This window comes from Pezoporus wallicus, unplaced genomic scaffold, assembly GCF_028554395.1.
Source record: "Pezoporus wallicus isolate ANWC-B61680 ecotype Strahan unplaced genomic scaffold, APGP_CSIRO_Pwel_v1 contig_2910, whole genome shotgun sequence".
NCBI lineage: Eukaryota > Metazoa > Chordata > Aves > Psittaciformes > Psittacidae > Pezoporus > Pezoporus wallicus.
In genome coordinates this window covers 1,006,840-1,025,466 of record NW_026642858.1, presented here as the reverse complement: position 1 = coordinate 1,025,466, position 18,627 = coordinate 1,006,840, and the positions used below count along the sequence as shown (strand labels likewise).

Below are 18,627 nucleotides of genomic sequence, written 5' to 3'. Positions count from 1 at the left end.
TACAAAATTCAGCTCAAGTACAAAAATGGAGGAAGGAATGCAACATTCAGTTTTAGCTGGCACACTGCTACTATGCAGTGTCTAAATGCACAGGAGACCTATTAGATCACCGAAGGGGAAAGGAACATGAAAGATGTGACTGATTAGGCTGTTGATACTGAGACTCACTCTGACAGTGAAGTAAAAAATATTGTGTCTTCTACTGAAGTACAAAATATTGTATCTTCTAGATAAACACTGGTGAAAGAGAGAGAAAGAGAAGAATGAATGAACTCCTGAGAATAAGCCTATTGATGTGAACTGTGTTTACTGCTAATACAAACCCAAACTTGTAAATTGTACAACTGATGCTGTAAAGGTAGTTTGCACTGTTTACCTTACAAAGCTAACTCATACGGAAAGGACACATCTTAAAATACTGATGAAAACACTACTTTGCTCTATAGTATTTGCTAGACAAAACGCTTCTCCTGGAAAAAAAAAAAAACTAAAACCAAAAAGCTCTTCTGTCAATTTACATACTAAGTAACTGCACTGAAGTTATCAGAATGTAATTAGCAGCTCCCCAGAACTTCATTTAGAAATCCTGACTTTACCTGGTTGTTGGTGGTTTTTAGTAAAGGTGGTGCTGGCTCATGATGTAGACGAGAGGAAGCTGAACTGCTCTCACTGTCACTGCCATCACTCAGACTAACCCTATGGAAAAACAGAGCCAAGACATTACACCTCCGGACAAGGGGCTGTTAACTGAGCTTCACTGAGGTAGGACACTAAGAATGACCCCTCACTAAGCAAGCCATCATTAATCAAGGTCATGTGGAAGAGAGGCATCCAAGCAGGGCCACACTCTGAAAAAAAGCTCTGTGTAGCATGAAGAACAAGGCTGTCTCCCTGCACTTGGCTAAGATGACATGTCAGTTAACAGCAGCTAGCGTTACAGAAACAGTTAACTATTTACACCATTAAACTGCTGTTCCAAGCATTCCTGGATTGACTCCGTATCTTGGTTCATAGCCCTATTACTTTTTTGCTCTTCTAAAACCTTTCTAAACAGCTGTAGTTTCTCCTTGGACAAGTGTTTCACTGAAAAGTTCCTTGTTTCTCATCATAAAAAGCACTCTTTTTAGAATACAGAAACTTAGTCCTGGAGGAGAGATCACATAAAAAATGCTTAGCTCCTTGTCAGTCTCACACTTCATTTACTTAGGAACAACAGGGAATATTTATTTATTGGAAGAAAAAAATCGTTATTTGGAATAAAAAGAAGCTAGAGAAATAGTAGACTTCAGTTTTGTTTAAAAAACTGAAACAGAATCTCCACACAAGTCAAGTTTGAGACAACCCATTACATAATCTGACACAAAATATACAAACTGACACAAATTCTCAAACTAGCAGTCATCTTGGTTGTCTTGTCCTTGATTCTAGCTGCTGAAGTGTACCAAGAAGAAAGCTGACATTCATTAATGTTCTCCTATCACTTTCCCACTTAAGCAGTAGCTGACACACGCACTCAAGACCGTGTGCATTCACAGCTAAATCCTGTGGCTCAGATAAAGAACACACTATGAAAAGGTCTGAGAGACCTTTATTATTTTCCATAATCTTTAACAACATTCAGATGAAGCTTCAAGCTGCCCAAGGAATAAAGGGGTTTTGGAACACCCTTGTAAGGTTGCTGCAAAGACACAGAAGCTTTTTTTCAAAAAAGCAATTTCTGTAACAGATGCCTGCTTTACCTTCTATCTGCACTTCTACGCATGACGTGTAATTTTAACTACTCAAGTCACAATGGCATGAATCAAGGAAAGCCAAATGAATAAGGACCATCATAACCACATGGATTAGTACAGAAACAGTTTGCATTGGGAATGGCTAATTCTGTTAGCTTTTAGAAGAGGCACTTTTACATGCATATGTTTTAAAAAGAAAGTCTGAATTCTCTGCCCATTTGCTACTCTGTGCTGTTAGAAATCATAAGACCTCACCTTACTACCAACAAGCATAATGTCTTGGCCACCAGGCTACTTGTAATCACAAGACACTCACTTGCGACTCCTGCTTCCTCCTCCTCGGGTATTTACAGGTCGTTCAAACTCAGAATCATTGTCGTTCTCATCTGCTTCATCCGATTCATCTTCATTATCATCTGAATGCAGATCTTTCATTATAGATCTCAACGGACCTGAAACTACAGAAACAAAACACATAAATCAAGTTCAGTTTTCAGTGTTCCAGGCAACTGACCCAGTTTTGCAGATGACTGAAAACTACCCTCCCCACAGTGTTGGGAGGGGAGAATCTTAAACATTAAACAAATTAAGTAATGCACTGGGGGCTTATGCTGTAGGGACTTATCCATGAAGCATTTACTCACATTAGCAACTCTACAGTCAGTTTCAACAGACTTATTCATGACAGTGAAATGACTCATATGTTCAAGAGTTTGTGCATTTGGCCCCCAAGATGACAGCTGAAATAAAATACTGTCATGCCAGGAGGAATTGACTATTATTCCATCATTATTAGAAGCAAGATTCTTTTGCATTGCTGCATTTTAGCGGGTTTTGTCTTTTCAAATGATACGATATGCAAGCGAAGACCTACAAGGACATACCCATCAGTAATAGTACACTTATTAGGTTAATCCATGTACTGAGAAACAGAGTCTAACAAATCATTCTGACTGGTACTGGACAAGGCAGTATCTATCTTCTTGGGTTTTTTTACATATCTAACTTTAGCTGCAACCTTTATATCAAGAGTCAGTTTCAGGGCAGGCAAACACTTTGCCAAAGTTTATATGTAAAAAGTGCACCAATCCCAGGCAACACCATCCTATTTCTTTTCTTGAATTAAGAGAAGGTACAAAGCTGGACTTGCTCCTAAAACTTCATTAAGCTCAGTTTGGGATTTTGTTATGATTTTACTCAATTTATTTTGCAGTAAAAGACAATTACAGAGAGAGAATGTGCTTAATGTATCTGGGAAATTTAAAACTGCAGCCGCTTGAAATAAGAATGGACAACAGCAGTTTAGAAGAGGGAAGGAAGAAAGACTGATGCCACAGGGCATTTAGCTCTGAAGTGCATCCCATCTGAGAGACAAAGCAGCAAGTAAAAGCAATGGTGATGGCTGCAGAACACCAATTACTATTACGGTTCTGTAATTCCTTCAGGAAACAGGAACTACTAATGTGAATGAAGTGATCTTCAGTGTGCCCTTCAATAGGAGATTAAGCTTCCAACTCTTATCTTAGTTGTTTCAGAAACACAGTCAAGGACCGTCATCCCTGATCACTGCCAGAAGATAGACCTCTGTCAGATAAACTCCTAACAGGAAGGGTTTTCCGTTCAAGGAACGGGTTTATGGATTATTCCAGATCTAGCAAGGCTCAGACCACAGACATTTTGACTAGTTTTCTTGAAGTGTCTTCAAAACTGATGTTGAGAATGATTTACCACTTTGTACTGGAACTTTCATAAACTGGCACAGTTTGGGCAGGTTCAGGTCAATGGTTTCTTTTCTCTGTTTCTACACATGAAAGTTGTCTGGGAGGAAGCCCAGATGGTGCCAATAGGCAAATTCCTGGTGGAACAGACACTTGTCCAGGCAACAAGGAAAGGGGAGCCATACTGAAGTGCTTTTTGTCCATGCAACCACCACTGATCTGAAAATGCAGTTGATCTGTGTTCCATTTTCTGTTCCTGCTTTGGTCTCAGGCAGACAATCTCAGCTATTTACAAATGGTAACTTTTAGTGTGACTTAATACCTAATCATCTGACCTTTGAAAGAGGGAAAGGACTCCTTTCTTGGCTTTTAATAGGAGCAGTAACAAACATATTTCATTTAAAAGAGAGGAGAGAGGGCATTCACAGCAGCATCATCACAGGGATGAAGAAAGAATTTGCCCATTTTGATCCTTTGAGAAATGTTCTTTCGGCTGGCTTGATGGCTGAGATAGGTAAATAAGACATGGCATAGGGAACTAAATGAATTGAGGTGAAGGATTAGAAAAGACAAATTATAATTATAGGAAGGATTCCATGTTTAAACAGAGATAAAAGGGTAGAACACAAGGGTATTTCCACAGGCTAGGCTTAGCCTAAAAAGGGCTAGTTTCCTTACAACTTACTGGGCAAAGACACTAAAACCGACCAAAGTCCCATTGAAGACAGTAATTTTTGTTTGCACTGAGAGGAGTCTCACTTTACTCCACAGGCCAAAACCAGTTTCTGAGAATGCATTCGTCTCCCCTCCACAATGTACAGGAGAAAGAGAATGACAGAAAAGACTTGCTAAAGGACAGATGAAAGTATCATCATAATCTTGATGAAAGAGCAAAGGAAAAGGTCACTGGAAGGAAAGACAAAATAATAAACCAAAACCTAATTTTGTAATGAAATTAGTATGACAAATGAATAGCTGATCTTAGATAAAGCACCATCACATAACTCCACAACATGGAAACTGGTAGCTATGCTTGCAAGTCACCCAAAACATCACTCTTGATTTCATTTCTGACTTGAAGCAGGAAGAAAACCAGCACACATTCCTCATGATCCCTACTCAAGCCTGCTCTCCCAGGCAATAAGCTAACTTATTCTTGCCCAGGTCCATCCCCCAAGAATAGCAGAGGGCCACCTTATCCCCTGATACTCCCTTGCTGTGTTCTGTGACAATCAAGCAGTCCTGTATAAAGCTGACAAAAGGCCTACTTCTCTTTCTTGGAGGAAAAGGAACGTGGGACTCCTGAGACACATCCATCACTAACAGCCCCACTAGCATTGAACAACCTCTTATTCATCTGTTTTCATTTAGAGTAGGACTGCATCTGGGACAGAAGAAGCATTCTGTACCAAGCCAGCTAACTTTTTCAGTGAATTTTCCTAAAAATTAGCAAAGCTTTAATTTTTTAGGTCTTTATTTCTAGCACTGATAGCAATGTCAGTATTAATCTTCTGCTTCTTGCTAACACCTCAAACCCTTAAAAACGCTGACATGGAATTTTGAAAAGTTGCTGTCTCCCAGTCAGATTAGTTAAGGAGAAACTGAAAAGCAGAAGCTGCCAAAAGCAAACGTTTTTGGTAAGGAAAGAGAGAAGTATCTGAGTAAGCCCTAGCAGCAGAAGTTTGAAGAACCTTAACTTAGCTCACTGCTTATGCAAAAAGAAGTGAGAAAAGTTCATGCTGTGGTTTTCTGACACTTGAGTGAGCACTGGAATTTGAATGCAATCGAAAAAGATCATTGGCCCAGGGAAGTAACTTCTAGTTAGGGAAAAAAGCATGGGTTCTGACAAGAGCACAACACAGTGTGAACATGCCACAGTATGTTTGGTGCTGCATTCCTTTGACAGACAAATGTACAAACTGGGCAGGGAAGGCATTTAGTTAATTGGGACTCCCAGAAAGAAGCAGTAATCGCTATTTACTGTGGCAAGAAAGAGGGTATGGATATACCACTTGCACTTCTGCAGTTATTCATATCACAGGAAAAATTTCACATCTGTTCTTGAGAAGGTACAAAAACCTGACAGTTTGTGATATCTTATATATGACCCAGAAGAAATGGATGGATCCCGTCTGCTCAGAAGACCATATTACATCAACAGGTTTCTGCTGAACACAAAATAACACGTGTCCAAGTCTTTTGGTTTCTAATGGACCACACTGCTAATGAGGTTTTCATGACAGCAAAAATGGGGTTTCAGCAAGAAGGGGTTCTGTTTAGCCTTAGGTAAAAATCAAATGCCTGAAGCCAGTCAACCGCAATCCACTTCAGCTCTTGCTTTCTTCCACCTGGAGTAATGCTGCCAGAATACATCAGAAAATCAGTACCAGCCATCTACAGAAAGGCAGTAGGGAGAGATATGCATCATGTGTAATCTGTTTAAAAAACAGTCTCCCTGAGTCACTAATGTGCTTAAATCAAATCTACCACTGAGGAATATAAATGGCTACAACAAACACAATTTTAATTAGTCAAAAGCTGCTTTTTTAATGCTCCTGATCCAAAGAACGAAGAAAAAGCTGATTAAGAATGTATCAGTTATACAATCTTATAAACCCAGGGAAAAAGGCCAAGCAGGAAGTAAGCAGTTTAATAGATCATGTAGATTGAGTCTCAGTTTATTTACAGAAAACCTGCCTTGGCAAGTTTTCTGGGAACAAAAATGCATTCCCTTACAGAGCTCCAAGTAAACCATAATTATCAGCCAGAATGCAAATTTAAGTCAATCTGAAGTCCAACCATCATCTTTCCCTGACATGCAGGTACAACAAATACTGTATGCTCTTAAAACTTTCTAATAGTTCGTATGGGAAGATCATGGGCACTTGAAAGGGCATGCATGATCCACATGCACTCATGTTTGCATGTCCCGTGGGAAACTACACCTTCCTGAGCAGGGCTTCAGATGGAGCCAGGTACCATCTACCTACCCCTGTAAAAGGACAACCTCAGAAACAGAGGCTCCTGAGTTTAGCAGCTGTTAAGTGGCTGGCTTGAATTTTATGCTCAAAAAAAACCCACCCTTCACACCTTCTCCTCAGATGCACATTTTCTCCCTTTTTATTTTGCCCTTACAGATGCATCTGAAATTCACCTCAGGAAAAGTCTCTAAAGCAAAACTGTGGCTAGTTCAGGCTGTGAAAGACAGCAGAAAAGTGGTAATGAAATGCCACTAGTTCTGTTTTTATCAGCCCCTTTATTTCATACGTTCTTGTCAATTTTTTGTCTTTTGTTGGTACCTTGTTTGCTGGTTTGCAAAGGAGTAAAACTGGAGCTGGAACTGGAGCTGGAACTGGCAGGACTCGGCTGTTCAGACTTAAAAGAAAAAAACAAAAAAGAAAATAAGTAACATTGTAAGAAACATTTCTGCCTCAAACTCTTATTGGTAGTTACCACCTGAGGCATGCTGCCAAGTTAAAATAAGATCTCTAGAACAGAATAATACACAAAAATCTTTATTTCAGGTGTCAGTGAGGCAAACACTGTGAAAATTGCTATGTACTCAACGTACATACACACTATTACATCATGTCTAGTTCTTCAATAAAGCCAGTATCTTAAAAAGATCCCAGCACCTAGTCTGAAAGGCCATAGAGCATGAGAGTCTAAATGAGTTTATGACAGACTTAAGGCTCTGGCGTCCTCGTCATACTGCAGTTGCATCATTTTCCAAATTAGTAAGGATGTAGTAGAATCAAGAAACAGAAGACCTGCGCAGACCACACTAAACGCCAAAAAAACTCAGACAGTGCTCTTTCTCCCTTTGAAAAAAAGTGTTAAGATGAGGATTCAAATTAATCTTTGCTGCTGCTATTGAATTACTCATTACTCAACACCTTTCCTATGTATTAAGACACTACAGATTATAACAGAGACTGAACCAGAAAGATTGCCTTATTACACAGAAAAATTACCTGGAACCCACAGACTACAAAAGAGAACTACGTTTTTAAAACAGAGTTGTTACAACCAGTTTATATTATTTATCAAACAGTTCTATAAACTGTTTCTCCACTATTGCTTAAAATGCATAAATTTCTCTCCAAAATTCTACAATAGTACGTAGAAAGAACTATGACTTTGTATAAAAAAATCTGTATAATTTTTCTTATAACCGTGGTTATGGCTTATAGGGGATATATTGAGAAATCTTGGCTCTTGCTGTCATGTTGCGTATCTCCATACACTTTTTTTTCAGTCTCACAGGTTCACAGGCACAGGGGATGCCGACAGAGAACATAAAGCAAGAAAGAAGTGTCCACGCCGAAGGAAAGGTGAAAATCAGGTTAGGAAGTATCACTCTAAAAATCTACGATTGGAAAGAAATCCTGCTTACACTTCAAATTCTATGCAAATGTGTTACTGTGACAAGTTATCCAGGCTAACCAAAATTTTATGACTCTCCTTGTCTGTACAATACTACCCAAGATTAAGTCAGAACCAAGCTGTTCTCCAAAATAAGAGCAGTAATTTCCAGTCACTGTGAAACAGTTTCCAGGCACACAAGTTACCTTAACCTGACAGTTGCTCTTCCTCCATAAATCAGTCTATTGTTGCCTTTCATAATGAGCAGACAGTTTTACAACCTCTTACCGCCTTTCCTCAAAATGAGAGATGCATATCTGGGCAACAGAATGCTTGAGAAAAACACTATTAACATCTGCTCTCCTCAAATCAACACCATCTCCAGCTTTCTCACACACACAGAGTCAAAATACAAACACTGGATCTGACTATATAGCTATATGATGAACCAAGCCTGTGCAAGAAAAGACAACCCAACCAACAACACAACCCATTTCTGAGTACTGATAGATTCTTAAATGGCCCACAGCATCAGACCTTTTTGGAAGGCATTGCAGCATCACTTGACACTGCCTTAAAAATCAAGTTATTCTGAAAAATTTGGTTTTTTTTCTTCTAACAAAGCCTGAACTTCTGTAAAACTATAAGAGATTTCTAGCAGTAAAATAACCACGATGACATGAAACAATGCACTGATGAATAGTAGGAGTCAATGTAAACTTTAAGGACATCACCATTCTGGAAACTAATTTCAGTCTTTTCAGCTTCAGGTTACTCTTAAAACATCTGGTTTATCTGTCACTTTCTGGTTTTTTTTCAGAAAAATTATTAGCTGAAAACCATTCCTGCAGATTTCTATTAGCTGTGTTTTTTATTAATTGCACCATGAACTTTTAACTTCTGTAAAATCCATTTACTTAAAGTAGCAAACACTAGAAGACTATGATAGTCAATTCAAAATACTTGAAGAAGTGCTAAAACTGTAGGGGGTGGGTAAATAAAAATCACACAGTGCAGAGATATTTGTCACTGTCAAAACTTCACTACTTTCTTTTTTAACCAGTTTACTGGAAAAGAAAAAAGAAAAGGCTTGGTCTCATTCACACTACAAGGCGTGCAAACATCAGTGGAATTCCTCTGTGACAAAATTCTCTCTCAACATTAACTAATTGAGACAGGATAACAAGAAGGAAGGGATATGAATACACATAAAGTTTTAATGCTTCCTAGAAAAATTTTGCTCTGCTTTAGCAAGATCACTTTTGAGAAGCCAAACCATAGAAAGTCCCAGTAAAATACAAATGATCATCTATAGTCTTTTCTAAAAAGGTTCTTAATGCTTTTAAAAACAATTTACATTATTTACTTAAACAACCCTCTCTGACAATTTATTCCAAGAAATACAGATTAGCGTAAGTGTTGAAATTGCTAAGTATTGGAAATTAAACCTAGCTTTTTTGACTATGGGAAATCTGGGGTGAGAGCACACCCAGAGGAAACAGCTGCTTTTAACATAAGCATGAACATCATTAACAGAAGAGACTTGCCTTTTTAGAAGGTACTAAAACTAGGCCTTCCATATATGAATATAGGTTAGTGCCAATAGCATCAACGCTTCTGGTTACCAGAGGCTCTCTTTTGTCACTTAAAGCAACGCTTTTTGACAGTTTTACAGGCTGCTATCTCAAGGACTTTGGTATTATGGCTTTATTCACTTGGGCTTTCTGCTCTAATCCACTGATTACTAATCACCAAACAGATTTTATTTTTTTTTTAATGGATCTGAAATTAGCTACTGGGTGTCTTTCACAACAATAAAAGTATAAGACAGTACCAGCAAAGAGCTTCTCTCCTATGTCCTTTTCCTGTTTTACTAGTTTTCCTGCAGACAACCAAATGAGAGTTGACCCAAGCTGCTCATTAGTGCAACAGAATCACAGAATCATTTAGGTTGGAAAAAACCTTTAGGATCATCAAGTCCAATCGTAACACTGATGCTACCTAGCCCATGACCAAGCTATGTTAAATGCCACATCTACATGCATTTTAAATACCTCCAGGGATGGTCACTCAGCCACTTCCCTGGGCAGCCAGTTCCAGTGCTTGACAAGCCTCTCGGTGAAGAAATTTTGGCTAATATCCAATCTGAACCTCCCCAGGTGCAACTTGAGGCCATTTCCTCTTTTCCTATCACTTCTTACTTGGGAGAAGAGACCAACACTCACCTTACTATAACCCCATTTCAGGTAGTTGCAGAAAGTGATAATGACCCAACATGATTTGTTGCATTCTTAGACAGTCTCAGCAATTTTACTGCTCTCACACAGATGCACTGAAAACATGGACTTCTTTATTAGGCCTGGTTGTAGGATTCTGTGCTTTGAAATGTTTGGCAAGAAAAGCAACTCTTCTTTGGCTCATGTTTTCCCTGAAAAGAGACTTTTTTTCAACAGTTCTAAACCACTCGTCTTCTGTCATTCCCAAACTTATCTGTTCTTACAAGTAGTACACCTTACTCTTGAGCTGCAAACAATTTTCAGGCAAACTCACCTGTTTATGACACAGGATATAATAGAGCTAGCTTTGTATATTTCATAGTTGGTTCAAACAACTTCTCCTATAAATAAAGCCAATCGTTTCAAGCTCCTTATTTAGATTTGGAAATAGAAAACATCTGTATGTGGGTGAGAATGGCTTCTCTTGCCTTCCCCTGAACAGTTTTCAAAGGAAGCTCACATATTGTTTCCTGAAATAAAATTTAAATAGTATGGTAATATCCCATTTCATATCAGCCATTTTACATATTTCCTACCTTTCTGCACAATAGTCTTACAGATTTATGTTTCCCTGTACCATATATACTGGAAAGTCTATCCACTTAAAACTGCTTATAGCTGAGTATTACTTCCACTTCATCTGAAGTTAGCTTCACAGGGAGGAATATGTTTCCCCAGGACAAAACTTCTTCTCCAACAGAACACCTGTACTCATGACTTCCACAGACTCCTAAGTGCACTGTCACTGACCACTGCCTCAGCCTTTAGCAAAGTAATCCAACCCATCTGCAGCCCAAACAGCCCCACCTCATCCACCAAGTGCACACATCTGCCACTGCAAAGGGGAGTGACCATGGTACCATGAGGTGCCTGCACCCAACCCAGCTATGGAGTGGGAGCTAGAATTATTGTCTTGTAGAATGGAAATAATTATTCATAACTACATTTAAAGAACTAAACAATTATTTAGAGAAGTAATTTAAGATCAAGGAGGTGTGAAATTTAAACAGAAAATTCCAGATTATTGATTTGTAAGAAGAGACAGTGACATTCATCTGGCAGAGAATGTGACCTAAGGTACTGATACAGTTAGCTGCCTTTACTATTTATAGCAATTTTAAACAAAAAATTTCATATCATTGATGGAGATGAGGTTATTTGTTGATTAAGTGTACTCTCTATCTGGCACCTGAGCGAGTCCATTGGCTTTGATGGGATCCTGGTAGATGTCATTATAAAGACACTCTCAATAATCTTCAGTTGATTATGGTGACTGGAAAAAGTGCCCAAACATCCAAGGTAAGGAAATGTCTCTCCTGTCTTCAAGAGCATGAAGGAGGAAGACCAGGGTACCACAGGGTACTTACCTTGATCCCTCAGAAGGTGCTGGAGCAGCTAACCCTGGAAATCATTTCCAAACAATTAAGGATAAGAAAATCACAGGAGTAATAAGCACAGCTTCAGCAAGAGGAAGTTTACCGATTACACAAAACTGGGAGAAGTGGCAGATATGCCAGAGGGTGTCAATCTGCCACACAGGGGGACCTTGACAGGTCAGTGAAATGAGCAAACAGGAACCGTATGAAGTTCAACAAGAAGTGTGAAGTCCTGTACCTAGGGGAGAATAGCTCCGTGCACCAACATATTCTGGGTGCCACCCAGCTGGAGAGCAGCTTGGCAAAAACAGACCTGTGGGTCCATTCACCATTTACAGCTGTTTACTGTGATTTTGCCTACGCATGTACTTCTACTGATTACTGCAAAAAATAATACTCATTTAAAGCTCCTCGTTGCTGCTCCACTGACTCAAAAGATTTTTGATAATGTGATCTCAGCTTTACATTAGTAGAAAGTCATGCAACTGATTCATAAGGTGTAATAAATTATTTACACAAGAACAATTTTTTTTAAAAATATCATACTTGTTTATGTTTAAACTACATTTACCCAAACCCTTATAATGTAGCGTAATATACTTGAAATATAATTCATGCAGGTAATTGAAGTTCTTAAAAATATTGGCTGATCATTATTTAAAATACTGGTTAAATTAAGATCTCATGTACTACAACCCTGAACAACGTTGAGTTTTACAGTGTTCAAAGGATCAAAAGGCTGCAAATGGCACAAATAAATTAAGTTGAACCACTGCATCAACAAGCTCTTTTACTAAAATTGTAACATTTAGGTCACAAAATTTTATCTACTCCTAATGGTCCTCTGCCAAAGAGTAATGACCCAGTGAGTTAAACCAAATTCACACCAACACTTCTTAAGCTTTAAGTAAAGACAGTTCTTTTATTGCTGGTGTGTTGACACGGGACCACCCTCAGCGAACACCAAAATTATAGTTAGAATTCATTAGTCATGAAATTTTCCCTAGACAGCAACTGCTGCCTGGAGTCACTCGATTTTGCAGTGGAGTGGACACTGTTGCTGTGAGGGAACTGACACCCACGCAGAGGGAAAGAAAGAGATCCACTAGATTACATTTGCTTTCACTTATTCCTTGTACCAGGGCTATAAGCACATTTCAATACTGGAAGAACAGTGACACACAGTCATAAACACCCCTGAGTGTGAGGTAAGCACATGATGTTCATCAGGAGCATCTGGTGCGCATTGCAAAAGGTCCCCCAGGAAGCTCGTGTATTGCAGCATCAAATACCAACACCCAGCACAAAACACAGGGCACCACAGCAGGGAGATCTAAATAGTGGTAGTCCCTCATCAGCAGGCAATGAATTGTCATTCTACACAGGCATGATACAAGATTCACGGTACTAGTGATTTCAGGCAGCCGTAACAAAATTGAAACTTCAGGGGATTACCATTCTTTGAAATGTAAAAATCAAACTGGGAATTTATGGTGTGTCCTGGAGAATTCACATCAGTCATCAGATTAGAAGCTTCCGAATGCTAAGCGTTACAAAAATTGCCTAATGAATTTCATGGTGAGTTTGGCAGCAAGCCTTCAAAGTACACAAGTAAAACATGCCATTTCTGCCAAAGAAAACAACCATAAAGTTTATGGTTCTGCCTAAAAAATAAAAAGGGTATAAAAGCCATAGCTAGATCTTACTGTTGTAGACAAACGATTTCATCTGGTAACTAACAGGTGTTAGTTTAATTATATGGAGCTATTTCTCTGTATCACAACATAATGCATGTACATAGATAGAGCGACCTCAAAGCAATGAAAGCTGTATCAAGAAGATCTCACCTAATCATAATTAAAATACCCTATCTTTAGCATTTTTACTGCAATCATCTTGGTTTTGTGAAACTGTCATGACTTTACTGGGACAGACACAAAGGTGTTTTTTTTTCCACAAAAGAAAGAATATCATTAAAATATTGGCACTGCACATACCCAGTTAAAATACTTTCTTTCTGCAGGCTAACAAATTAAGAGAATTTTCTAGGGTTGAAATATAGAAAATAAGGCTCCAACTACAAAATGAAAATATTTATTTTAAATAATAAAAATATTTTTATTAATTTATGCAAATAATTGAGTTAATCCATGTAAGTAGTGAAATGGATCTAGCCAACACTTGTGAATGAAGTAAAATACTGCACACTGAACCAGTAGCCTAATGTATGACGTTATTTCCGTGGTCAAAACATGGTATTTCCTAAAATTGAAAAAAAAAAATCCAAACCAAAAAAACACCTACCAAAAATCAAACCCATCTCAATATCTATGACTTTGCCTCAGAAATGAAAAATGGCCCTAGTCTCACAACACTGTATTTGCACACTGGACATTTAACCACGTAGACACAGTTTCTCTCCACTGATTTCCTAACATACCATGGTAACAAAAATACCTCAGTTTAACATCCAAGCTTGCTGCCACAGAGAAATCACTACCTGTCAATCTTGCTGCTTCCTTACCCAGCAATGGTTCACCTCACCACATACAGACTAACTTAATATGCACCTAAGCTTTTGTGAGTAAAGCTAAAACAGTTTCCCCTCCATAGTAACAGCTAATAAAAATAGGTTTAGTATAGCAGCTGGATGGTGACATACTACAGTAGATGCCAATGGCCACAGAGCATACTTGTACCCATGACCATTTCTAAGAAGGTCTGATAATTCTCAGGCCACTAATTCTCTCAGAGCACAAATCTGAAAGGGAACACACTGGACAGTATGGTATTTACATGACCTGCTAACACCCATCTATTTGTGGCTACTGCATTACCTCCTCAACACAGGAGTACAATGGGCACATAATTCCACAAGGGTGGCTGGCAGTGTTTTAGGAGCAGTGTCCACCCTGGCCTAAAAGTAATCAAATGCAAAACCAAAGCATTAAAATACCAAGCAAATTGTAAAGATTCTAATACAACAGGTTGCAAACCCATAGTGCCCAGCCTGCAATGAAGGACATCATCAATCCTGTCCTGCATCAAGGTCAGTTTCATAAAAGAAAATAAAACTTAGCTTCCTTATTTTTCTTTCTTCATGGGTAACCAAATGAAAATTCCACACAGAGCACTATTTCACTACTCTTATTTCTAACTTTAAATATTATCTGAAAGAGATCTTACTTTGGCTCTGAGCCCTGGCAGAAAGCAGGATTTTTCAGCTAACAAGGGCCTCCTGGAGGTTTTACAAGACCATGGGGATTTTCAAAGCATTCCCACTTTTGTGGGAGTCAAATTAATAGATCACATGCCAGATCCAAAGTGGCATTTCATGGATTATTTAAAAAAAGTACGTCTCTTGTAACTTTGAGACTGCTTTAAGATACACAAGCAGTTAATTAAGTACAAACCCATCGCCTATGCAATCACTGCTATATTTTCATTGTTCTGTAATGGACTTCCTAAGTAGCTTGCATTTTTTCCAAAGGCAAAAGACCAGCTAAAGTACCCTGCTTTTAATAACTGAAACTCTTTATACTCTTGAACTCTCACAGTTTGCTTGCATGCATTTCAGTTTGCATTTCCATAGGCTTCAACAGGCCAAAAGGCTGCTACTATTACTAATGGCAATGCTAATATTGCAGGGAAATACACAGGCAGGAAGGGGAACAAGAACATGTATCACATGCAAAATTATCACAACAGGAGCAAAAACTCATTCAACAGAGCCATATGTGTTCTGTAAAAAAATCCACCAACAGACCACTATCATGCATAACAGATTTTAAGAGTTATTTTCATTTTATTGCTGCAACTGGAGATACACTGAGAACACTGGCTACACCTAAACAAATAGGTCTGCTTGATCTGTTTTGTGCCTTTCTGCTGCAGCAGCTTCACTTAAAGCTATACACCATTTTATGCTCCCTACCCAGACCAGCAAAACTGGTAATAAAACAGAAATTATCAGACCTGCAACGGTTCCCTTCTGCAATGGCTCCACAGCTCAGAAAGGGATGCTCCAGCCATGGAAAACACCTCACCCAGATGCAAAATTCTGTTATTTCTCCATCTCACATACAGCAGCTTGCAGTTTGCACAAATGTGATGAGAACATCATCATGCTTCATGACCAGACAGGCAGTAAAATCAAGAAGGTTGAGTTTATGGGATTTTTACCATGTTGCTGCACTGTCCCGCACAGGAAACAGACAGATGGAGTTTTAACAAATACATCCTGCCATTAAATTCAAAAGTAAAATCTTTGCGGAGTTTTCAAGTGGGCTTTGCTAGATCTGACACACTTTCACTCCATACCCTACTTTACATGCTTCATACCACAGCCAGTAAAATAATGTCTCAGCCTTTACGTATAGTTTCTGACTGAATATATTACATGTCACTCCCAAACAGCTTTGCTAGCTCATATGACTCTAAAAAGACCTACGCTGCTTTGAACACCCAGTCTATCAGCAACTTTAAAGTGCAACATACTTCAAATCACAGTCATATTTGAAAAGTGATAGTCAACAAAGCAGCTTGAAGAGAAATGGAGACACATTTCACTTGCCAGCAGCTCAGTCAGCAGAAAAATACAGCTAAAATAAATACAGCAGTGCACCACACCACAGAGCATGCCAGAGACCACAGAGAAATGAGCATCCGTGGTCTTAAATTAAGTCAAACAGAAAAGCTATTAAACTAGGGCAAAAAGTTCATCACTAATCACGGATGTGATTTACTTTATTTCCCACTGTAATTTTATAAAGGTATTTGGAACTCAAAAGAGGGACTGACAGTAGGACATCAGAAGACAGTGTCTGGCTTTCTGAAATGTACTCAAGGCAACTGTATGCTAACCTGGCTGCACTCCTAAATGCAAATTTTAAGGGACACCTCAGAGGATGGATTAGCCATTGGCAGACACGCTCTACCACATGACAAAAAAATCCACCTCACTCGGAGAATGCTAAACTTTTACGTCCTCCACTTTGTGAAGGCAAATGCCAATATTTCAAGTCAATGTCTAGAGCTGGGTAGAGAGCATGATGACAATATTGAGAAGGATTGAGCATATCTTGCTTTTCTGTCTCAAGTCCATTCACTGAAAGGATACACCCCATCTCAACTCAGTGAATGGGCTGTATCTGAAGAAATCAGGGGAGCAGCAGCACTGTCTTCCTGTGGCACATACCCAGCGAAAAAGCACCTCTCTTTAATGATGCTTGTCTTCGCAGCTATTAACAATTCTATTACAATTCATACATAATTACATTTGCACTATGTCATAAATATAACTTAAACTAGAAAAAAAATGCACATGATTCAAAGACAACATTTTTGTGGTATCCTAACAATTTTCTTTTAGATATTGATTTCTAAACTGATTTGTTATATCTAACCCAAATTTGCTGAGTTGGGTTTTGTGGTTTTGTTTTTTTTAAAGCCACTTTAGGAGTAACTCCTGGAAACTTTACTAAAATATATATATACTCCTAAATAATGATATATTCTTTGTTCATCAATAGTATAATAATCGTCACTGTAACTGTACCACAGTGGTAAATAACATCTGACTGAATTTTATAGTGTATTATCGTGTCAGAACATGCCATTGAATTTTATAGTGTATTATCATGTCAGAACATGCCACCGAAGAAGTGTCTTCCCAACTTCAAGCAACTGTGTTGGTTAGTACCATGAAGCATTAACAGACCTGAAATAATAATTCCTGTATAGCAAAATCATTATCATATTTTCTATGTAACACTGCAACTTTTTTGTCTTTGTATTACTATTTATAGGATGTATCTTTTATGCACCTGGCTGTAAAATTTATTCCTTCTCCTGAAAGGAGTGCTAAATATGATAAGCACTCCTTTTCATGCTTAGGAACCCACCAACACATATAAAAAGTTTGAACTACTTTTTCCGACATACAGAATTACCTCTACTGCACTACTCAACCACCTTTTGTTAGCAGCCCTGGTTCAAAAGCCAGTAAAGTGAAATTCTGTAGGTACTCATTAACCAGGTTGCCCTGATCTTTCCCACACAGCACTAACAATGGTGTGAATCCACGGGCACCTTAGGAAATTATTCTGGGTTTCCTAGACACCTTTACTAAGTCCCACTGAATATCCATGTGTTCCATGATCTGAGATGTCAATGCTAAAATACACCAGGGCCCAGACCAGCAGGATCTGTTTCTCTTTGAGTGGACTCCAGTACTTTGCCCTCCCAGTAACACTGGCTCACAGAACTGAATCTGCTTTTTTACTTTAGTACAGAATTAAGGAATTCCTTAGGTCCTGCAGGTCAACTCCAGACAAATGATGAACAGCAGGGCAAGTGGACTTGTGTCATCATCCTACGAAAACCACAACAGCATATCATGATACCACTGGTAATGGGCAAGAAGCTGCAAGGCAGAGGGAACCCATGTCAGCAATTAAAAGAATCAGTTTTAAGGACCATCCATACCCTTCACACATCAGTTACCTGCAAGTTGCTGTGCAGCACACATCTGAGGTGCCTGCATTTGTAAAATTCCAGTTGCATTGCAGTTGCTCCCCTCAATTATTTTGTCTTTGAAAAAAGATGAAGAATCACTGCTACCAGTAAATGTGCCACTACATGGCAGCTATTTGAAAGAACAAGAAATCTGAAAGCAAAACCTATGCCAATTATCTAGCTATACTGAGGATCGGTAGCAAGTCCTAAGGATACTGCCATAAATTAAAAAGGAATATTCAGTTTCTTTTGAAGACATCAAAAATTAATTCACACCAAGGGTGACTAGTGTGAACCTTTTTCAGATTTAAAGACAAATGTCTAAGTTCTAAGCCAGATGAGAATGTCACCCCAATCACAGTATCAGCAGTGCCATGCTGTAATGAGGCGCCTGCACTATTCTACACGTTCTAAATTTTACAGCCTTTGCATGCCCTAAGGGACCAGTCATTAAAAGGTCACTTGAGAAATAAATTATTTTCTCCCTTGTGGCAAGTTTCTGTGAAATAAAAACCTAACGTTGACACCTCCACAGAACAGCGTATTTATTGTCTGTTTCAGAGAGGGCAAGTAGGGCTATGAATCCCATGGCAGTTACAGAGACACACAACAGAAACCAGAAAAATAGGAGAATTAAACAGGC

General features: G+C 38.7%; 1 protein-coding gene across 1 annotated transcript in view; it reads right to left on the bottom strand.

Moving 5' to 3' along the window:
* MLLT3 (MLLT3 super elongation complex subunit) overlaps window positions 1-18,627 on the bottom strand; it is a 120,893-nt gene that overhangs the window by 12,197 nt on the left and 90,069 nt on the right. Inside the window, exons 7-9 of the mRNA XM_057432920.1 lie at window positions 6,751-6,826; window positions 2,050-2,191; window positions 597-696 (exon numbers count right to left, since the gene is read on the bottom strand). Of these exons, the coding sequence (XP_057288903.1) occupies window positions 597-696; window positions 2,050-2,191; window positions 6,751-6,826 (318 nt within the window). The remainder of the gene's footprint in view (window positions 1-596; window positions 697-2,049; window positions 2,192-6,750; window positions 6,827-18,627) is intronic.